General features: G+C 40.4%; 1 protein-coding gene and 1 long non-coding RNA gene across 19 annotated transcripts in view; one reads left to right on the forward strand and one right to left on the reverse strand.

The window, feature by feature from the left end:
• Positions 1-24,282, forward strand: part of Mtd (TLD domain-containing protein mustard) — a 138,634-nt gene that overhangs the window by 107,172 nt on the left and 7,180 nt on the right. For 11 of the 18 annotated variants that reach the window (XM_076782136.1, XM_076782139.1, XM_076782135.1 and 8 more), the window contains 4 exons: positions 4,771-4,999; positions 6,209-6,295; positions 23,143-23,424; positions 24,073-24,242. In XM_076782136.1, the coding sequence (XP_076638251.1) occupies positions 4,771-4,999; positions 6,209-6,295; positions 23,143-23,424; positions 24,073-24,242 (768 nt within the window). Of the gene's footprint in view, positions 1-2,165; positions 2,296-2,610; positions 2,877-3,216; positions 4,402-4,770; positions 5,000-6,208; positions 6,296-11,702; positions 12,315-23,142; positions 23,425-24,072; positions 24,243-24,282 lie in introns of those variants that run through there. The other 7 variants (XM_076782128.1, XM_076782132.1, XM_076782142.1 and 4 more) reach the window with 6 other exon arrangements.
• LOC143350218 (uncharacterized) lies at positions 6,271-6,962 on the reverse strand. The gene is made up of 3 exons (XR_013081072.1): positions 6,828-6,962; positions 6,611-6,756; positions 6,271-6,526 (listed from the first exon to the last, which is right to left on the reverse strand). It is a non-coding gene; the product is annotated as an uncharacterized LOC143350218 (long non-coding RNA).

Raw genomic sequence — 24,282 nt, forward strand, 5'->3', positions numbered from 1 at the left:
GACGAAAACCCCGACAGCGTCCAGAACATACGACCAGGCACGTGGTATGCTACACGAGCCGCAAAATAGATCGCGACTCTGCCATCGGATTCTCTATTTATACGCCCCCTCGACTTCTCATTAAAGTTTGTCAACACCGCCATGTCGACGATGACTATCTTTCCCGTAAATCCTCGGAAACCCTTGTTTCGCATTCTTCGAAAATTCATCATTTTTAGGTTAGATTATTAACGCGTTGAAATATTTGACATAAAGTATTCGAATAGTTCTAACTCTGCTTCGCAAATCCTTGAAACGGGATCGATATCGCTGTTAATCCCTGTTCAATGACTGTCAAAGCTTCCAAGATCATAAATCATCCATAAATATTTATACATATCGGATTAAAAGGAAAATTCTCGGACAGTCTTTATAATCTCCTGCATACGTTGTTTGTACATGTTTTTTAAACCTTGAGACTTTATCAACCTCTTCCCTTTGGCGATTAACTGTCATTGATGATAGTCACGTGTCATTGTAACCCGAGCGGTGTTGTTTTCGTTGAGAGAAAGTCGTTGCGTCCCCTCGAATATTGTTCAAGGTTTCTTGGAATCAGCTTTCGAAGAGTAACGGTTAAAAATGACGATCGGATCGTAAGCATCTGGTGGATGTAAAAAAATCTCAGTTTACGAGCAAACCATAAACCTATTTTATGGTCGTCAAAGTTTTCGTAGCCCTTGAACGTTTTATTTAGTTCGCAACGCGAGTATGCTGAATTAAATATTAAAAGAATCACATAATATACAGGGTGTTTGGCCAGCCCTGGGAAAAATTTTAATGGGGGATTCTAGAGGCCAAAATAAGACGAAAATCAAGAATACAAATTTGTTGATGGAGGCTTCGTTAAAAAGTTATTAACGTTTAAAGTTACGCCAGTATTTAATTTTTTTCTTGAAAATGCGCAAGATTTCGGGGGTATGTCTAATCACAAAAAATGATTGTAATTGACCCCCGCAACCGAAAATAATTTTTCCAGAACGATTTGAAATTTTTTTTCGTCGAAAAATTTAGGCGCCAAATTAGATTTTCGGTAAGGAATTTTTTTCTCGAAACTGCGTAGGATTTCGGGGGTATGTGTAATGACCAAAAATGATTGTAATCGACCCCTGCAACTGAAAATAATTTTTTTAGAATGATTTGAAAAATTTTTTTTCTGTCGAAAAATTTCACAACTTCTCGAATATTTCTCTACAAAGTGGGTAGGATTTTGGGGGTATGTCTATTCACCAAAAATGATTATAATTGACCCCCGCAACCGAAAATAATTTTTCCAGAACGATTTGAAATTTTTGAATTTAATTGTTAATAACTTTTTAACGAAGCCTCCATCGACAAATTGGTGTTCTTGATTTTCGTCTTATTTTGGCCTCTAGAATCCCCCATTAAAATTTTTCCCAAGTGTGGCCGGATACCCTGTATATCTCTGGTGGCATATTAAAATATTCCAACTGCGACAACGAAATGTAAATATTCACGTTTGTAGTTACAGTTATTTTTTCTGTTATCTGCCTACAACTGTGTATGAACATTGAACGTTTATGCATACGACGATATCCTGAATGCATGACGTAATATTACCTCATTACCGCAATGAAGATGATTATAACTGACATACCCAGTTGTTGTGACCATACGGTATGAGTTTAACATTTAATTATGCGTACGGTAAACCGCCATCGGGGAATAGAGACATTTAATTTTGTACAGTACAGTTACTAACGAAGAACAATACAAAAAGTTTGTATTTCTTTGAAATTGATATATACCGGTAGTCCATGTAAAAATAGGATAGGGTTTAGGATTGTATTCAAACTAGAACTTTTAGTTTCAAGAATTTTTCATTACAAAAGTCCCATTACAACAGGTTCAACGGAACCTAGCGAACAAGTTGCATAACTTGCAACACTACGAAAGACTATTAGTTGTCCCTAGTCGGTAAATTCACCCAAACACCGTAACCTAACCTTCGGTTCCCTCTCGATATCCGATCAGATTTTGATACGCGAACGTTTTAACGGGCACACGTGAATCTAACGAGCACGTCACGTGACGCTAGGCGTATCGTCGAACGTGCTCGCAAAACTTTTCCGTTCCATGCTCGACGATCGAGATATTAGTCTAGTCGCGGAAAGAAAACGCGTCGGGGACGCTGCGTACCTGTCCACGCGATTTCTTCGAGAAAAAGAATTTTAACTTTCTCAGTGTTCGTGTTGCGTGGATTTCGTGTCTGTGTGTTTGCTCTAAACGCGCGTGTGGGTGAGTAGCGATGGGATCAAGCATCCGATAGATCCGAATCTTGACCGCAAACCTTTATTCGTCGATTCGTTTGACGAACCTAATAGAAAAGACTGTATTTACTAAGTGGCGTACGAGTATCGCGTAAGAATCGTTTTATTTGTCAATTTCATAAAAATTAAAGTGCTGCTTGAGTAATGTCGATGATCAATTGTCGATTGCAGGTACGAATTAGCGATCGGTTGCAATTAAATTTCGCCCAATCGTGCGATACGTTTTCTAGCATTAACGCAGGCATTTGTGTTTCATCGTTTCTCCTGCTGGCGGCGCTAGTCGTAGGCATTCGCTCAGATTCGTTCTCAAGTACGAAAGGAACTTTTCTTCGTGCATACAACAAATGAAATTCTATCTTTTGACAATAGTATTCGAACCTGTGAATTGAACCTTGGGTATTGAACTTGATCCCATCGCTAGCATAACTGGTGAGCGTGCACGAGCTCTCTGGAACGGTAATAGCGTTCGACACGGTGATAAACCAACCGAGAAATCGAAAGGACGAGTCTCCCTGGTTGCTTGCTGACCGTCACGCGTTCAGAGATTAGGTAACATAGCTTGGCGGTAGGTTCAGCTGGTCCAGGCTGGAAGACTATGTCTCTTGCGGTGTCTTGCTTAAAGAGAATGTACTTATCTCTTGTTGCTTCACGGTGCTCGGCCACAGAGGCCCCTAGCTTGTTATCTGCTACCTTGATAGATCTGGAGGGACTGATCTCTGCGAACAGTTCCTTCCGATAAGTGGAAGAATTCTACCTATTATTCTTCCACAGACAAATTTCGAGGATTTTTTAATAATAAAAGATGTTTCAAACAAAAGTTAAATGACTTCGTAATCTGTTCTTGATACAAATCCATTGATTGCAGTTCTATCAATAATGTTAACCTGTAGACTGGATTTCTTAGCTCGTTGTTTTTATTAATGTCTGACAACATGTATTCCTGCGTATGCAAAATAGGGATTTGAATAGATTGTAGTTAAGCAGAAGCAAATGATCTTGATAACCGGTTTGCAAGAAGGAAGAACAAGGATTTTGAGATTATTATTAATCTTCGGACAGTGTGTCGGATAAGATAATATTATTAATGTTACTACGAGTACGCTGCAAAATTCCTTTCTATTTTCCCCTTGCGTTTGAACAAGTTAAAGCAGTCGAACTAATTATTATTATAGATTTTCTTAAAATTAACACGGGTCAGGATATTCGATGCGGTTAGACTGTTCGTAAATTTTCATCTTCCCGAACCACGAGCTATTCTGGTTCTCCGAATGTTAACTCGCTTGTTTCCGGGTATTCGAGCAGCACTAATGGCGCCGTCTCACTTCCTCTGATCTACAAATGCTAATGATAGGAAAACGTCAGTCGACTAATAGTCTTTGTTTGGTAACGTTCGAGGAGAAAAAAGTCGAGTTAAATTTTCTACGTACACGTATTGCAATCGACTTACGTCAGCCCAGGTAATCGCAACAAGTACACGCGATTCAGCCGTGAGTCATACCCGTTAATTCCTCCTCGTCGACGCTAACAAATGTCGCATTAGGATTCTCCTTTGTTGCGTCATTGTGTCGCTCTCGTATCTTTCGACGATACGATTGTCACGTGACAAGCACCGTTCCTCGATTCTCGCTGAATTTCCGCGGCATTGTGATCGTTAAAAAAACAATTGCGTTAGAGCGCACCGCGTGTCTGGTTATCGTCCGAAATGCAGTTGTAGTCGAGAACAAAAATAGCGCCGCGAAGCATTTGCGAGAGTCGCGGCCTACGGTGCGGTGGCGTCTCTATTTCCCGGGGAAAAAGGAGGTCGAGACACGGTGGTGTCGCAGCAGAAACATACGGAACGTCCTTGCAGGGCCGTCGACGACTGAAACGCGAATCCTTAAGAGAGAAAGTTACGAGTCGGATCGAATATAGCAGATACAGTGCGTTCGAGTGAACTTGTTTGAAATATAAAGACGCTTGATCCGTATATCAAGATGAATTGGACGTTAAGCTCCGTCGGCAATGTGGTGAATTTAGTTTATAACGAGCACGTGTCGAACGCCGTCAGAAACATCCTGCCGTTCGTCCATCGAAGGTAGCGTAATCGAAATTATTTTTATTTTTCTAAAAATTCGATCGTAACTTTTATTTTGGTCTTTGTACTAGGTAAAAATATTTAGAAGAAACAATTCGTTCTTATCTCGTAGCGAGACAATGAGCTATTATTATCATGGTTATCACGATCGGTCATAATTCTTTTCGCTCGACACTGATATTGCACGAGTGTTGACATTTAAAACAAACAACGATTCGTTGTACAAAGCTTGCTTGGTGTAAACAAATTCTATATCCATTAATTTTGACAGTAATTATTCCTTTTCAACGTAGGTTGAAAATGCAATCGATCGGAAGAAGGCAACGTTCGGATCGCCAATTAACATGCACGCGTTCTTGTTGTTTACAGGGTGGACGATCTCTACAGGTTCATTCATGCGTGGGTGCCATCGCTCTATGGAGAACTCGACGAGAATTACTGGCGGGAACGGGGTTACATCCTGTCGGACACGGACACGGATTTGTCTCCCGAGTTGTCGCCGCACGAAACCGGGGAAGGTGGCGAATCGACGGAAGAGGGCAAAGCCCGCGTCCACGACGGCGACGAGATCTCCGACCTGACGAGAGAATCATGGGAGGTGAGTCTTTCGTTTCGATCATTTCGTAGCTGTACTTCATTCGGTGCCGTTGGGACCTTCGAACCGTCCAACGTTTCATTTTGCCATTAAATCGTTGGTCGTTAGCACGCTGAACGCTTCTACTACTCTTAAAAAATTTCAATTAGAGAGTATTCCTAATGGATTTGCGAAGTTTCCACGGTGAAAATGAATCCAAACACGACCTATTTTGGGCTACTTTTAATAATAAGTATGGTACTGTCCCTCAGGTTGTCGCATAATTTTCCCTATCTCTTTAATTGTATCTTACTCGTTCCTATTGTTTGCCTGTCGATCTCAATGCTCCCAACTCGTTGTAATTGTGTCCGTTTCGAGTCTGTGACATCCTGAAAGACAGTTGCATACGTATAATTAAAAGTAATCCGAATGTAGTCGTGTTTGGACTCATTTTCATCGGAGAAACCTCGCCAATCCATTGGTAGTGCTTGCACGAACATATAAAAATATAAAAATTCATGATTGAACATAGTTCAGCGTGGTAATGTACAGTCGCGTCGAATCCATTCATTATTATTCGCTACGCAATTAATTTATATCCATTCGATTATCGTCTTCGTGAATTTGTCGTTTATTTCGATCGAATTATTACTTCGGTTGAATTATTACATGGCACCCTTTGGTACGGTTTTGTTTCTCGAGCACTTGTGCGCGTCCACGAGTTTCTTCTTTTTGGTTTCCCGTCGTCGAGCGCACCAGCTTCGTCTCTCGACATTCCTCAGTTTTCGTTCGTTTCATTGCACAGCTCGCCTTCGCACGATCATCATCCAGCATCATTCCAAACATGGCACCGTATATATCGTTTCTTTTTCACGTTGTAAGCATCTATCCGAGCTTCTGTTTTTTACGGCCGATGAATTTTTCATTTTTCCAACAAAGGAAAGTTAGCGTTAGCGTGCGCTCGGTACGTCGATCCTCGTGTCGAAGCTATCCAAGTTTCGTGCTTCGAGTTAACTTTTGCCAGGAAGAGCAAACACGCTCGATGTTTTCTCAGCGACGTTAAAATTTACACGCTTAGCCAAACGTTCGATACGCAAACGACTGGTGCCTGTTCGGTGCCCGGTACATCGTTTCAGAATTCTCCTATCGTTCCAATCGACGCGAGGATCGATCGTACTGAACGGCAAGCCAGTAAAGAAATCGCTAAAAACGGCCGATTATATTGGCTAACAGCTGATCAAGGCCCCCTACGTAAAGCTGTACAGCATCCTGAAGACGTCGAGTACGTCGGCGGATTCCGAGCAGATCCAGGACCCGGAGGTACCGAGTTTCCCCGATCCTCCCTTTTTTTACGGTCGTTTTACACAAGCACCCCTAATTGCTCGATGTTCAGTAACGCACCTTCTAGTTTACACAGCCACACCCCCTCCGCTTGTCACGATTCTACGGTGCACCATTGTCGGCGCTGCTGCCCCACCCAACGTTGTTGATCCTTCCGTCGCGATTCGCTTTGTTTTCAAAATTCTCGAGAACCTAGACGGCAGCCCCATGCTGTATAAGGCAAAGGACCCAATACTTTGACATTTAAGGACAAAAGATATCGTACATTTGTCACCGATATGGTAAAAAAATTACCATTATTTCTCTTATGCTAGCAGTTATTTTCCTCTCCCTCCGCCTCTCATTAAAATCTTCGAAAAGATGGGAAGATTGGGAAACACTGTTTACGATTGCTTACGTAAAACTGGAAATCCGGTTGGTTAAATAAAATTTATTCGTGGCTGGAACATTGAATATAATAATTAGCGTTATCTGCAAATGCTGTAACATTTACAGGTATTGGGTCTTTTACCTTGCCTGTTTGTGTATAGCTTGGATTCCACCACCCGCGTCGTTCGCAGACACATTGATCGTCGATTAAAGTTTAGATCTCGAGGCATGATTCACAGCTACTGCACCGCAACACACCACACAGTGCAAAAAGCAGTCGGTTTGTTTGTCTCGCGAGACGAACGACTGCCTCTGCATATCAGATTTTCTGTTGTAACGATTGCATAGCTTCTATTTCCAGCCGACAAACTAATGCATACGCTTCGAATATCTTTTGGATCGAAGCGGTTGTAACTAGTTTTAATAATGATTTGCGCGATAGTACGATGCTCGAAACAATTACCAGGTTCAAAATCTGATGTAGACTGTTTAAGGCCGTGGGGAAGATTATTAGATCATAACTTCATTCCAGAGAAATATGTCGAAAGAAAAAATTCTACCCCATCTCTGCTCCGTAACCATGTAGCGAAGGAAACAATTTGTTTTCTGATTCGTTCGACGATGCTATTTTTCTATAAAAATCGCACCCTCGAGGGAGGAAGGTTAATGAGTCGCGAATGCTTTTCGGATGATCTTACCATGACCGATTTATTTCCGGATGATCGTGGGCTCGTTGTCCGTGCGTCATTCCTGCCGTCCAACGATAGCTGCATTTGCCAAATATGTAGAGATTTTCATCGCGAACACAATCTATTTCTGACCAGACTTCCCCGATCCATCAATTGGACCGAATATATCTGTGTCGTGATAAAAAGAAAATTCCTCCGCGTTCTTCGAATATTCTATAGCTGTTTTGTTCGCCCGACCCTGTTTTTCGATCGTTAGAAATCATTACATCCGTTAATCGCGGCTAATAATAACGCGGGCGAAACCGTGCCAACGCGACTAATGTACATTTAATGGCAATTCTTCGAATGTCAAATATGTTTTGTTCGGTATTTTTTAGTTCCAAATATTTCTCGAAAATACGGTGAAAAGTTGACGTTGTGGTTAGAACCCCACAGTGTTTATTAGAGGTTAGGTTAACGTACCAATTTCGCTGGAACTGGAACTGGATGGAACTGGAATTCTTTCGTCAGAATAATACAATACGTGTTGCACGATAATGTTCTACGAAAGAGTCAAGAGTGTGTAAGAAATATGCTATTACGGTCAGGATAATACCCTGATAGAAAACCAGTGTCATGAGGGCACCCTTGGCAGTAGGGCCCTCCTGTAAGAGGGGGAAACGCGCCAAGAAGAAGCACATGGTTTGCTTCAGGCATTTATTTATGTCTACGTTTCTAACAAGTGTCGCAAAAGTGCCAAGTTTATTTTCACTCGTGCATTCATCGACGTCAGTGACAATGGAAATCACGAAATCGAGTCGCATACTCGTCCATTAAAAATCGATGTCAGCGAAGGCGAAACTCGACACCAAGAGATATTTATACACAGCGAAGTCCGTTGAATCTCGGAATCGTCCTTATCTTTTGCAGGCAGCCATAGTCGACAACGAAAGAGAAGGACATCGAGTGAGAACGAATGAGAAAAGAAACACTGTTTTTTAACTGTCGTCTTTCACGCTTCGCTGGCTTCGAAGGGGGTGTTCCCCCCCATTTGAAAGGGATAGAAATGTTCGACTTTCTCGGAATTACGTCTGGAGTTCGTTTCAAGAATCATCATTGTGTTCGCATCGCACGAGAACCAGATATAATCTTCGCGACAGATAGTTTGTTCTAGGCTAGTCGTAGTTCGTGGGTGTATCTGGACGAGGTCGGTGCACCGTATTCATCTAGCAGAAATCGCGTTTTGTTTATCATATCGCTGTGAATGACTATCGCAGTCAGCCTGGCTAAAATTATTCTTCATTCAGCCATGGCACGCGCGAACGTCGTTCGTGGAGTTGGCGGGAATGGATCCTCGCGTGGGATCGCGCGGGAATATCGTGCGTATTTGAATCAGTGTAAGAAACCGTATTTACGAGACTGTTTGGATTTCTTCGAATAGATCGATTGATTTATTTTAGTAGATGGTATAAAGAGAACTTTGTACCCGTCGATGCGAGTAAAAAATAATTCCAATACAGGGTAGATGAAAAATTACGAACGATACGAGTCCATAAATAAAGAACCGGGGAGTCACGAACGACAAGCATAATAAATGTGTAGTAGGTCGTATAGATAAGAAAAAGCTTAAGAAGAATCATGACCCTCCAAAAAAGTTTAACTTATCGCAGTAAGCATTAATATTTTCGCACGTACGATCGAGGTCAGGTTAATAACAGCGTATAACTGTATCTCGCCTTTGAACCGTCACGTATCTCTACATTATGTTTTTTTCCCCCCCAACTCAAAACTTGATTCACGATGCAGAAATTGATGCAACAATACACGGTACAAGACACGTAAATTATAACATAAAATTATATTTTACTTTCGATAAGAACCAGACGCTACCGATTTAAGATTTTTATTTATATCCAATACCTAAATGACAATTTTATTTCTATCGTATCTGGGCATACCACAATTTAAATATTTTGAACCCGATGAACTCTTCCAAAAATGAAGATCGATGTTTCCGTTCTCGAATTGTTTCCCCATCGGTTCGAGGACGCCCACGGAATCTTTAACCTTCGTGGCACAGTTTTTCGGCTCGTTGCCAAGATTCCGTCTTCGTTCCATTAGCTAGAGGCTCGTCTCTGCTAAAATTGCTCGGCGGGAAAGAAAAATGGCGCCAACCTATAACGCGCAACTGGATCCCGGCGGAGTAAACAATACATTCCGGTTTTTTTCCATCTGTTGCGCGCAATTTTAGCCGTACACATACATCGTGTCGTTTCTTCCGTAGATTTTCCTCGTGTCCTTTAATTTTTCGACAGTAGAGTCGTCACGATAAAAAAAGGAACATTTCTTTGTCTGAAAATAAATTTTCTTACGGTTCGCTCTACGATGCGACGTCTCGACGTTAGTCGTCGCACGTTTTCTCATCGCGGTTCGAAGAAACTTCGGGGAAACGCAAGACTGCGTGCATATTTTATGCCGGGCTTTAAACGACGAGAACAGAAAGTGCAACTACGATGGCTGCACGCGAGCAGCTGGTTTTCTCAAAGCGAACACTAGTTAAGAATTAATTCCGCGACAGCCTACATTCCTACGGTGCTTCGTACTCCCTGTAATTGAGGGCTCGATCGTATTTATCGCTGCACGGTGCTCGTACACCAAACAGTAAAATGGACCGTGAATCGTTAAGAGAATTTTTAGGCAGCGTTGTTTCTTTTTTTATTCCGTATTTAGTAACGACGTACCCAAAATATTTTTGGACAATCGTTGAATATTTAATAGGTAAAGCGTATTTTTGGCAGTATCGTTACCGGATGAATTCCATTAAAATACGTCAGATTCGTCGTTTCTTATCAGACGGTATTTATGATTTATAAATTGAAAGTGGACTACGGTTTAACGACGCGTAATTTCCACCTTGTATTACTCATAATCATCACGTGTGAAAAAATTAAATTTACGAAATGTCGGTCATGTTCGTTTCGTGAAGTGTGAATTGGTCTTAAGTAGCTCTGGCCACCACTGTAAATATATGAACGATCTCTTCTCCGAAAAGGTTGTGAATTGAAGTGAAAAACAGTCGATTATAATTTCATTACATTTATCGCGTGTCACGCTATTTGCTTTGCGTTCCGTTTGATTATGATACACGTCGAACATAGAAACGAGAAATTGCGTGTTGCACGTAACCAGAGTACAGACAAAATTCTTATCTATATAAAACGAACAACTGTTTACTCGTCACAGCGTTAAATAAAAATATTTCAATTACAGAATTAAAACATTTCATGAGAAACAGATCAAAATTCATAGATTTCTATGCAATATTTTTTTCATTAATAATGTATCGTACAACTTTATTCGGATCTGTACTTGTTTAACGGGTTAAAATATGTGCGGAAGCACGTGATTTCCTCAATTGGTACTCTGGACGGCATAAAATAATTTGAAAAGGAGGGAAAAACAGAAGATTGTCGTAGCCACGATGAACTTAAATTGAGTTAGGAACTAATCATGCAGTTAACTTCTCTTTAAATGATCATCAATCGAGACAAAGACGGTAAATATGTCCAGGGACTGAATAGAGTTTGAACATGCAACAGAAAACTTGTTTGACGGAGGCAATATTTGTTGTTGCATTCAGAGCGGACGTGACCGTTTGCACGTACCGTTGGTCACGTAGCGCACGAGGTAGCACCATAAAAGCTTTAGCTCTCTCTCTATTCATTGTCAAATTTTGCAAAACCCTCATTTAAAACTAATCGGTGGAAGCAGAATTCTCCTTCGAGTCGCAAAGTAGCGCGTTCAACCATAAATAAGTAAAACATAATAACAATATCAATCTTCGGTTTCTATACGGTGAAAGTAGGAGTACAAACTTTCTAAATATGGAATTTGAAATGAATTAATTGGTTAGTAAATTGTAAAAGCAGAAAACAAAAACGAAATATGGGATTGTTAAATAACCGTGTTGTTTCTATTTCTGTTCTCCTACAATTACCAATAAACGGTATAACAATTTATTGTACTTTTTTACTTAAAAAACGGTCAGAACTTCGCAGTAGAACTAAATTACTCCCTACTAATGAAACATTGTTCGAACAATGAACAGTTTGGGAAACAGTTACGTTTGTAAACCCACGAAAGGGTTAACAGCCCCAGTTGAAAAACAGAAATGCAACACATGTTCGTCTAAATTAAAAAAAAAAAACAGTGCTGGCAGTTCGGCCGGCTACCACGTGCTGCGCAGTGTCGGATGCGCGGTGCAGTGCTCCGTACGCCCTACCCCCGCCCCCCTCCCCACTACGCCTTTCCCCTATGAACGCGTATTAGATTCACCCCGAAAGCGTGAAGCTTCAGTGTTGCTTCAGTCCTCGTCGAAGTGAAGCGTACATCTTGCGCCCCGCGGCAATCGATGCACGTAAACCAAACGAAGCTTGTCGAAGTCGAAGGTGTATCTCGCGAGAAACAACTCGAGTCGGCATAGTTCGAAGTTTATTTTTATAGTCGCGAACGTTTTTTCGCACGTACAAGATTTGTGCACGTGCACGAAACTGTTCATTGAAAGAGAACCACGCGATAAGCAGCGTATACGTTGTAAATTTTTTCTTGGAATACGGAAAGCTTAAAAATTTGATTGCTCGTCATCCCGGGGAAAATTTACGTCGAAGGAGGCTTTTCGTGCGATATACAATATTTTCACCATCGCTGAATTCAGCGTTTTCATAGGACTGCTGTTAGCTTCTAGAAAGTTTCGAACGATCGAACACTGCCGTAGCGAGGTCTTCGACCGGTGTTAAAACGCGAAACAGAACGTTATATAAACCGCGTATTACGGTAATCTGTGACAAAATAAGAGAGACTGACGAGAGAAAGTGAACCGAATTAGTCTAGTCAAAATGCCGAAACCAAAGATTCCCAACCCCATCACGAAGCTCTCCAAGTTTCTGAAACAAAGGACAAAGGTAAATAGAATTTTTCCGCTTTGATTGTGCGTTATTTTTTAACAGAGTCTACTGAATATTTCCATCGAACGATATCACTAAAGTAGGGCTGAAATTATTCGAATGATTTAATATTCAAATGCTGGGAATAAATACAGACTTAACGAAACGCTAATGTGTTGTTTACTCTCGATAATAGAAAACTAAAGAATTCAAGTAACGTTGCTTTTCGAATATTTTTACTTCCTGTAGTTAAATTAATATTACTTAGATTTGTACAATAACGTCAGTTTTTCAATGATAAAATAGGTTGCAGCATTCTTGAAACGTTTCTTCCTTCGACGCACGCTCGAGCCCCTAAGAATTTTGTTTCTCGATCACGTACTCGAGAAAGACTTTTACCATATGAAATCCGGTATCGGAAGAATAACAAAACATCTAAAGAATCATCGACGCAAATATGTGTCGCCAACAAATCATAATTGTTTAACAACTACGTTGGTAGTTACATAAGACATTCAACACTTTTTCTATTCCCATAAATCTGTCAACGTAGGTCAATATACGATACGTATTCTTCGACATCTGACTTCCCCTTATCGTGTGCATTTTTCTTACGATAATCACTGTTTGTTCCCACGACTATCCAAACGCCATAGCTTTAACGAGAGGTACTAATGTGTAACCGAGTCGTGCAGTATAATTTTCCCCATTGTTTCGCACATCTGTCGATAAATTGGTGTTAGGGTAGATAAAAATATTTTCCTTATTTATGAATGTCGATTAATACCATTCGAATAGAATTGTTACGATTACGACATTTTCATATTCATAATGAAAACTTATTTATGCATCAACCTATTATTTAAACGGACATGGCGGGCAGAAAAATGCGCAGTGGTTCGCTTGTTTACTTGCAACCGGTCCTTGGCCGCGCCTAGGTCCACCTTTCACAGAATCTGGCTGCGTTCGATACACGATCCGCTCGAGCACGGCCAATCTCCCACCGATGTTACGCAACAACCATACTCGCGGCATTAACTGCATAAACACGACAAGTGTTTCGTTTATCCGAGGGCGGATAATAACGGGAATCAATGGGTCGTGCAGCGTAAGGGGCGAGGGGCGAAACTACGAGAAGGGTAGAATCCATTCCATACGGTTAGGCAGCTATAGTGCTAATTCGAACGTTTGTAACCAAGCTTATGCATATTAAATACAATCAATGATAACAATAGTAATAAAAGTTTGGTCCCTCGAGTCGTACAAGCTTGCCTCTTCGGTAAAGGCTGCAGTTTCCTTTCGTCGTCTAATATGGACAAGCAAGGTTACGCCCACGTTCATACGCTTCTTCAAATATAAGTTACAGTTCGTTCCGCGCGTCGACGTTAACGACGATGAGACTGACTGGTAATGGTGCGTCGTGAAATTTTCGTTTCGATACGCTTTTGGCACACGCTCGAACTTGGACACGTTTCAATTCACGTGAGCCTACATAGATGCTGGGTTAAAATAAAGCGAACGAGAAAATATCACGAATATTCCGAACAATTCGTTCAAGCCCTGCGTATTGTCTTCCAAAGTTAACCTCCAATAACCAAAGTCGTTTTCGATCGTGTTGTCGGTACACGCATAGGTACGTATATTTTATTTAACAGTCGAAACTGATGATTTATCAATCGACGAATAATTTAAGCTGCGAATTTTTTGAAAATTTTTACGACTGTAACGAGCGTACGTTTCAATAACGAGCATGGTCACCCTTCGCGTTTCGAAGCATGCAGTTTCCTGATCTCCTTGAATCTTAAGCGCTCTCGGGACCGATTTTAATGCCTTTTAAGGACCGATCCGCGAATCCTGAACGACCGACTTTCAGTAAACAAATGAATCGACGGACAGAACCATTTTGAGAAGAAAAAAAAATACTGAAACAAGAAAATCCTAAATTTGGTCGAACAAAGTCTTCCCGTTTCTTTCAACAGATGGCGGTAATTGAGCCATTACGTACCAATTTTAACTTAATTCGCGCATAAATAACCTAATAGTTGACCTAACCCATCCCTCAACAGGTTGTTTGCCAGACCAATATCAATGAATTTTTTCCAGACAATTGGAAAGCTTCGTAACCTAAAATTTGTCATGACATTTATTTTTATAACCTCATCGAAATTCATGGATTCTATCCAGATTTAGTTTCTTTAACATCTCACCTTGGGAATTAATTTGTTTAGACATTCTTTAGACTTTCTTAAACATTTCTCGTAACATTAAAATAATATAACATTCGACTTTTATTCGGCAAATATTTGAACCGTCCAAGTATTCGGATACTCGACGAACAAATAATTTTCCAAAATCAGTTTTATTATTTTATTTTTGCTATTTTCTAATTGAACCGTAAAGCGTAATTAGCGTAACGACGCGTGTTCAGTTATCCGTTCTCGATCAAGGCGAATCGATGATTCCCTCTGTTTGCTTTAATTAACATTTTAATTAACGTCGTCGCGGCTATCGTGCAGACGTCGCGATCTAGTACTATTTTTCCTTCGCGGTAGCCGATAAATAATCATTCACATTTTTTATGCGTTCGAATGGCATGTAATGCATTAGGAGAGTTACTTTTCTTATACAGGGTGTCCGGCCAACCGTGGGAAAAATTTTAATGGGGGATACTAGAGGCCAAAATAAGACGAAAATCAAGAATACCAATTTGTTGGTGGAGGCTTCGTTAAAAAGTTATTAACGTTTAAAGTTCCACCAATACTGAATTTTTTTCTAGAAAGTGGGTAGGATTTCGAGGGTATGTGTAATGACAAAAAATGATTGTAATCGACCCCTGCAACCGAAAATAATTTTTTTAGAATGATTTGAAAAATTTTTTTTCTGTCGAAAAATTTCACACCTTCTCGAATTTTTTTCTAGAAAGTGGGTAGGATTTCGAGGGTATGTCTAATGACCAAAAATGATTGTAATTGCCCCCTGTAACTGAATATAATTTTTCCAGAACGATTTGAAATTTTTGATTTTTAATTGTTAATAACTTTTTAACGAAACCTCCGTCAACAAATACCTTGCTGATTAAAAATTAGTTTAAATATTTGTACGCGTATTCTCTAATGTTATGCAGCCGATTGCTGTGGTAAAGAAAACATGTGTTCACTGATTCCTTAACGCCATCTTGCTTTTTTTTAGCTTCGATAGTCGGAGATTCCTCTCGACTGGTACGGTCGATATTCATATTGTAATCGACCACATTCATATTCGAGTCCGAGCGATTGCATCGTAGATTGCAGAAGAATCGTGCTATTAATTCGCCGGTAATAGTTGTTACTTGCAATTTTATGAGTATATATTCAGAGATGCAAATGATTAGTAGAGAAAAACGCTGGGATGAGAAATCTCTCGCGTTAAACAGCCGTGTTTACGACCGTCCATCAACGACGCCCGAACAACATTTTCGAAATGATTGAAATAACTTTGTCCCGGAAAAAAGAACCCGTTCGACCATACGATCCCTTCGATGTCGCATAATTTTTACGTAAAATGCTTTCTTCGTAGAGCGGATAGTTTTAAAAATCATTCGATGCGGTAATTTTTGAAAGAAAAAAAAATTTGTTACCGGTATAATATCATCGTGTACGCTTAATGTTTACGATTATGGTCAAGTTATTCCCCTTTCGATGGCCGCTGAATCGACGCAATCGTTGCATCTCGTTTCCGTGGAATTGGAAATTAAGGACGAGGGTTTACGGAGCACGGGAACCGATTAACAACCAGAAACGAGCCTTCGAGAGTCGATTCCCGCGGCTTATTAACGTCTCATCGTCGAATCGCACGATGTTGCATCGAAGGTCGATCGAGAATAATCGCGCGAGGCCACGTGCTTCGAGTCCCTCGAGATACACGCCCGGTGGAATTCGCATGTACTTGACATTAAGCTGAAAAGGGGGGGAGGAAACTGGACGAAAGGTCCTTTTTACGAACTTCCCGATGGTCGTTTCGTAGAGATCGGTTCGAGTGTCTCCTTCGACTCTCAGTGCTGAGCGAATCATCGAGTCAGTTAGTTCTACGGGAGGAATTCGGTCGCAGTTTATCGAAATCTTCTGTGTCTTGGATTAATTCGAATCACCGTCGATAGACGAGTCGTTAATTAGAGTTTCGTTTATGTTTCGAAAGATACGGTGACCAAACGTTCATTTTATACATTTGTTTAATTTTAATCGTGGAGTTTCTAGCAGAGAACGCTACCGGAGCCACCATGATCGCCAATCCCTGTCCAACCCTTAATTACGTGTTTCAACACTCGTCCAGGATGCTCTCGGTGAGGCAATGAAATTTCGTTAATCAAAGATTGTATTAATGGTCGTTTAAAGTAAATATTATCGGTCAACCGACGAGGATTGCATCGTTCTGACCGAGTTTGCATTCGCATAAATAAGTCATTTTAAGCATTTTTTTTGCAGCGTGCATCTCGATTGCCTGCCACGACCTCGAATATCGTATGTTGATCGATGGTTTCAGCTACTCCGCAGAGAAATCTTGTTATGCCATCGATAGGTCCACGCGAGACACCTCGATAAGAGCGTAAGAGGATCAGCCGGGAAATTTAAATTTCAAATCGAAATCGCACACGCGACGATCCGTGGATGAAAACAATTTGCCCCTATGAATGATTCAATCGCACCTGTGCTCCGGAATGTAAATAACAAAATTCAGCGTCCTTTAGACACACGTCCAGGCGGTTGAAATTCAGGTTAACTAATGGAGATAATTCGGTATTCAAACATTGGACATGGGAGTATTCGAAATTTGTTCGATTTTGTTCGATACATCTCGACGGAAAACGACGTCACTGCATGCTAATGCAATTTATCGAGGCACAACGAATATTTCACGTGTCTTTTATCGTTCGATATTTGTTGAAACTTCTCAAGCTCGGGAAAAAATCTCGACGGTAAAAAGTTGTTTTGATTGCTTAAACAAAAAAAAAAAAAAATGAAGAAAAAGAAGAATGTGAACCGAATCACTGCGTCATTTATTCGCGAAGGTTGCTCAATGCATAAGATATTACACAGAAATTGTATGCACAGCGATATTGAATAATTTATATGGATATGTTAATCCAATGTCTTCGAAAACTCCTTTTTTTATTTTTCTTATATTGATAAATAAATTCTCCGTCGAACTTGGCCGATGCAGCTCGTATAATCCTGTTTCTTGAACATTACGGGAGACATTCAGAGGACGTATTTCAATTTGTGTCCATAGGGCATCGTATAACTGTTCTTCGATTCTCACGAACTCGTTTTCAGACAGACTGGTTTTTGCTTCGCACACGTGCCCTCTATCCGTGGAACTCGACGTCCCATTATGCAAAATGTTTATCGAAATAAAAGAAGAAACTATCGATAACACAATAAACTTTCTAGAGCTCGAAATATCAGATGTAGACACGACGTACGTTTCCATACGTTCGAATAGAATTTTTAAATGACCTTTTTATCATCGTGTATTAAATCTACGAGCATACGGAACGATTGTAGCAAGTAGGTTATATAAAAGATAGGATAACATCGAAAAGAGAAACTTTTGTGTCGTTTAATGACCTATTATCTCATGGGTCGACTTTTTCCAGCTACAAAGTGCAATTGCATATAGAAATCATTGAACGGTACAATAATTAGGATTAAAAAAGGTTTCCAATTAATCAACGAGTACTTTCATTTTCATTAATTGCTTATTATTATTATTCAGTACCTAACGTTGTTGAACCGGTTCATCGGTGTGATTCGTCTAACAACATGTTTCCCAATGAACCGGAGAATTTCGTACACCTTACTATAATCACTATACCCATATGTATGAAAACTTTTTTGCCCTGTAAGACGTGTAATTTTAAATGGTTTGGTAAACTTAGTATTAATAACAAAGTATATTCTATCGTTCCATTAACAAATTTCGCCAGAACAGTACGACAATGACAAACTCGTTTTCACAAAGAAACAACCACAATCGGAGAATAGTTATTTGTGTGGTCGATGCATCAATGCCGGATACTTGGTCACGCCCGACCGAGCGTGAAGTTTTTTTTTATTGTTTACGAGGAGATTGCATTCTATACCGTTACACCTGGTATATTATCTTCGACGGAGTAACGTCCAAAAGTTTTCTTCTTTTTGCGTATCGAATGTTATTGCTGACTTTTTCTCCGTGAATGTCGAGATACAGGGTGGCGAGTGCGACAGGTCAAGGAAGCTGTTGCGATAAAAAGCGATGCGTGACGTTCGAGGCCACGATCGTGTCGATGTGCTCGTTCAAATTGTTGCAAAAGCGTATTGAGAGAGTATAAGTTCGTTCCCCTCGCGTGCGTCCTTTATTTTTCTTCGGACAAGGCAAACACGTATGCAGATTGCAGATTTATTCCATAAAAATTGGATGAAATTCTCCAGATAAAATTTCCTTTTTAACCTTTCGGTACGTTTACGTCGATACACGCCCCGGTAATCGGTTCTCTTGATTGATGTTCTCTTGCACGGCCATTACTGATACTGCACGTGCGTCTAGAAATTCAGTTAAATTATTTTCAATTTTAATATCATTCCAATAGAACGAACTGTGATATACAGGGTGTTCGGCCACCCCTCGGGAAAATTTTAATGGGGGATTCTAGAGGCCAAAATAAGACGAAAATCAAGAATACCAATTTGTTGATAGAGGCTTCGTTAAAAAGTTATTAACAATTAAATTAAAAATTTCAAATCGTTCTGGAAAAATTATATTCAGTTACAGGGGTCAATTACAATCATTTTTGGTCATTAGACATACCCTCGAATTCCTATCCACTTTCTAGAAAAAAATTCGAGAAGGTGTGAAATTTTTCGACAGAAAAAAAATTTTTCAAATCATTCTAAAAAAATTATTTTCGGTTGCGCGGGTCAATTACAATCATTTTTGGTCATTACACATACCCCCGAAATCCTACGCAGTTTCGAGAAAAAAATTCCTTACCGAAAATCTAATTTGGCGCCTAAATTTTTCGACGAAAAAGAAACTTTCAAATCGTTTTACAAAAATTATTTTCGGTTGCAGGGGTCGATTACAATCATTTTTTGTCATTACACATACCCCCGAAATCCTACGCAGTTTCGAGAAAAAAATTCCTTACCGAAAATCTAATTTGGCGCCTAAATTTTTCAACGAAAAAAAAAAATTTCAAATCGTCTTAGAAAAATTATTTTCGGCTGCGGAGGTCAATTGCAATAATTTTTGGTCATTACACATACCCCCGAAATCTTGCGCATTTTCGAGAAAAAAATTCAGTACTGGTAGAACTTTAAACGTTAATAACTTTTTAACGAAGCCTCCATCAACAAATTGGTATTCTTGATTTTCGTTTTATTTTGGCCTCTAGAATCCGCCGTTAAAATTTTTCCCAGGAGTAGCCGAACACCTTGTGTATTTTCTTACATTCTTTAGTTCATCGAGGAACTAGAGGTCGCGACTTCTACTGCCACGTGAAAACGAGCCTTAAAGAAATTTGATGCTCGGTTCTGGGTCACGAAAACGTGTCGTTCGCCTAACTTAACCTCACTCAGGCTGCGATATACATATTCTCCGACTACGCGACAGAAGCCACGTCGCCTCAATGCGTCGCTCGCATCTACCATTTGCATGCAATTTTAAAATTCCCTTCGCCGAGTCAATTTCGCATTCATGCAGTCCCCGACGAACTTTCCTATTACATAAAAATGAAGAAGCAGGATTGGACAGAATTTCGTGCGATATAGGTGACAAACAAAGTATCTGAATAATCAACTCTACAGACAATAACCCTCCCACAAGTTTAGCATCACAACAGGTGAACTAATTTTTTAATATTCATAACGTGGCGTCTGGGGGCACGCGACCTTTTTGCTCTTTCCTTGTGACGGCCCTGCTGGAGTCGCTGGATTGGCTCCTTGATATCGTTCAGACGATGCTGAACGTTTTAATTGACGCGACCTCGCTTCAATTGATGTATATCTGCGCAAAAACCAGGGTGAACGCGTCTTATTTGTAAATACCGGCGAAAACAGTCGCGGTTTATCTTCTTTCTTAGTAAAAAGGAGATCGCCATTGACAACGTATCTCTACGTCTGCCCGCGAATATGATCGACCGTAACTCGTCGATGAACCGCGATTGGCTGTATTGAAATTAATGCTCTCGACACTTTACTGACTGCATAGGAGAAACGAACACTCGCGGCGTCTGGTTGGTTGTTTGTCAACGCAGCACAATGGGTGGGTTAAGTAATTTGAGAACAAGAAACGGAACTTTATTTGCTTTTTAAATACATGAAAAAATGTCAGGTTTGTCTTGTACAAACAGTACTTGAAATTAGTATACAGATAAGAATTTTTGTTCCTTCGACCCGATCGGTGCATTTTCCCGCGTACAGATTCATTCTCGAAACATCCAATCTGTCTCGTATATTGACCAACAGATGGGTTAATCAATTTTTTTTATTAAGCAAAGTTTTGGTATTATATATGCACACTAAATATTCGTTTCCTGTGAGCGATGAGATGCGGGAAAATAAACTACGCAGACGGACGAGGAGCAGCTGAAGTGCTGTTTACAAACCTAACCTCAAAGCGACTGCAACGACCTTCGCGTGCAGTCTGCGAACGTAATATCATTATTGAAAAATAAAATTCTAGTATTACGTTCGCGATATCGATTTGCAGCCAAAAAGTTAATTCATTAATATCACATCACTTATGACACAGAAGACCTACTGTAATGAAAATTTGCGTCCAATTAAGTATCTCTGCAGCATCAGTAAAAACGTTAAATGCTAGTGCCAGAGTTCACGCGAACATTAATTGTAAAATAAAATTTATGGTTTATCGATTAGTCGTAAAAAATAACATAAAATCACGACTGAACGAACGTTCTTTTATTGTCAGCGTTACATAATTTGTTTCTCTTTAATGCTAATATGCATCGTATTCGTAACTAGTAGTTCTGCTAATATTAAATTTCACTCCAATCATCGATACAAATTTAAAATTTGTTTGATAAGAAAACACCGACTCTGTAATTAAGGAACATTTTACCAATATTTGGTGTTATCACGCGACGAACCCACCTCCTCTTTTTTTATAGTATATTTACACCACGTGTTTGCTGTACACGGTTACGTAATTTCTTTTGTTAACAAACTTTTTTCTCTGCGTCGAGCAACAGTGTTTGTACATCCGATAAAAGCAAATGAGATCACCGTGCAAATTAATAATTAAGCAGACGAATAACGATACGACTTAACGATGCCATTATACTATTAGCGAAGGATACGGCATGTTTAATCGATTCATTCTCTGCGACGCGTTTATTTCAAGAATTTGTCAGAAAAAGTACGATCCTCTTAACACAGTGACGGTGATATTAATAAACGTGTAATCCTTGAATCGTTTCCGAGATTCCGTTCTCCGTTTTTGCAGAATTGATTTCTTCGTTCGTGGAAGTCGTATTACAAGTTCTGAATTAAAGTATCCTTTGAAAATCGAAAGGTTTCTTAAAACTTCGCACGGTGTAGCGAGTATGGACGCCAATTTTATGGAGAATCATCACGTGACTTGTTGAATAGATACGACTACAGAATTTCCGCACAGTAAGGGCTAAAGGGTTTTAAATGGACATGCAAGAATCAACTTTTGACACGCTGAGTTTTTAAGGAACCGTTCTAATTTTTTAATTCGGAATTAAGTTCGTAATTCCAACGGCTGAGCTCGGAGATAGGAAAATCCCGCTCTGCTAATGAGTTATGTAGATTTCGTAATATTAATGAATGAGATGCAAAGCCGTAACGAAGCAACAGGATGGTGTTTTCTCCTCTTAATCCCGCGGGAGAAGATCGCGTGAAATTGTTATGTCGTTCGGGGCAGGTGCACGAACGTGATTCACCACGTGCGCATTTGCATTGGTCGAATGAACAACAACACGCCGCACGTGAGCTTAATGTATCGCTTAATTAGAGTGGGGGCGACAGTTTGTTGCAAACTTTCCACCGACTGTCTACGTCTCGGGTTAAAAAGAATAAAAAAGATATTTGAGGAAACTTGAGATCTTGCCGCCACATTTACATTCAATAGCGTGGTGGACAATGTTGCACGGTAAAAATACCAAAATGTTTGCGTAATCTTTTGTGTGGACTATCCGAGAAAGGTCAAGGGTCTACGAGATGTGCATAATTAGTCGGGAACATTTATAATGGAGGACGCATTCTTCTCCGTTTACATATTCATTACACCCCCCAAAGAAACACGAAGCTTTCAACATTGAGACAACGTCAATAATTACAACACGACACTTGAATGCATACAGTAGTCTGTGTTGGCTGTGTTAGATCTAGAATTAGGTTTAGAGAACCAATGGAATACCTCATAGTTGCAACCAGTACTGTCCTCGACACCTAGAACCGTAACATATGAGATTGACTAAGATCACTGAGTACATCGTTGAAAAATATTTTGTACAGTGGAACCTCTGCTGAGAAAACTGTGTTCGGTGTACTAGTTCTAATTGTATTGTTTGTTTCGTAGCTCGTTGGGTAAGTAGACATTGGTCTTGAGTACATCGGTTGATGACCAAAGAGAATCGTCGTTCGTAGAGGTTTCACTGTCTTTGGTAGTTCATAGATATCCATCGATAAATGTCCACCGTTTGGCATCCAGGCTCCCAAGAACGTCCATTGACACGATGAGCTCAGTAATCGTCCCTAAACTAGTAGACTCTGTTCTCAAAATACACCCTGAAACTGTTCTCTGTCTCCGAGGCCATTTTAATAACCTACTTCTCCATTCGCAGGTGCTGTCCATGAGCGAGGAGCTCAGGCGAGCCCTGTACGCCAACAGTGCCATCTCTTTGGACAATGACGTGATCGTGCCAGATTTGGTTGGCACCACTGAGATCCTCAGCGATGAACACAGGGAACAGCTCTGTCGGCACTTGCCCGCCAGGGCGGAAGGGTACCTCTGGACCCTGGTATTCAGCACCAGCCAACACGGATTCAGTCTCAACAGCATGTACAGGAAGATGGCCAAAGTAGAGAGTCCGATCCTGTTGGTCATCGAGGACACCGAAGACAACGTGAGAATCATACATTTATTTATATCTGCAAAAAAGTTGCAAAGGATTCACTTTCGAGAAAAATATTCGAAAATATAATGTGTAAAAATGGTAAACGGGGCTGTAGAGACCCAAAGAAATGGGGCGAAAAAATATAGTTGATGTAAGATCTGCTCGTATACCTCGTCTGTGGTCGAACGTGTTAACCACGACCGGTGCAGTAGAATCGTTATTGTACCGTTCAGTTCTTCCCTTTTCAAGCTACTCTGCTTCAGAGTTGATTACCCCAACCCATCGTCATCATTCCCGCCCGTTGAATGTGACGTTGATTCCAATTACGTACGAGTGTTTGGAGTGGAGGATACCCTTTGTTTTCGAATTTCGAGTTCGTGCTCTCTGGATGCGCCGAAGCGTACGGAAGTTATTACTGTTTCGTAGAGTACAACGAACTGAATACTGAATAGACAAAGGTTTCCGTGGCTGTGCGGGAGGAGTATGTCACGGTGCTTCGAAATTTACTATAGATCCTGGGTCTTTGTAGTCGAACGTGAAAGAGCAGAGTTCAGCAACTGTAACGTTATCTAGTCGAGTCATCAGTGTTTGTTGAAAAGCCCCGTTCTTTAATTTAACGTGTATTAACGCGCAAATCATAATTTTCTGTGGTTACAGGTGTTTGGAGCGTTGACCTCATGCGCTTTGCACGTTAGCGACCATTTCTATGGGACTGGGGAGTCCCTACTCTTCAGGTTTACGCCCAGGTTCCAAGCATTCAACTGGTCTGGAGATAACTTATACTTCATCAAAGGCAACAATGAGAGTCTTGCCATAGGTGCTGGGGAGTAAGTACTCTGTTTGTGTTTCTGAAGATAAAAAAATATA

This window comes from Colletes latitarsis, chromosome 14 (assembly GCF_051014445.1).
Source record: "Colletes latitarsis isolate SP2378_abdomen chromosome 14, iyColLati1, whole genome shotgun sequence".
NCBI classification, from domain to species: Eukaryota; Metazoa; Arthropoda; class Insecta; order Hymenoptera; family Colletidae; genus Colletes; species Colletes latitarsis.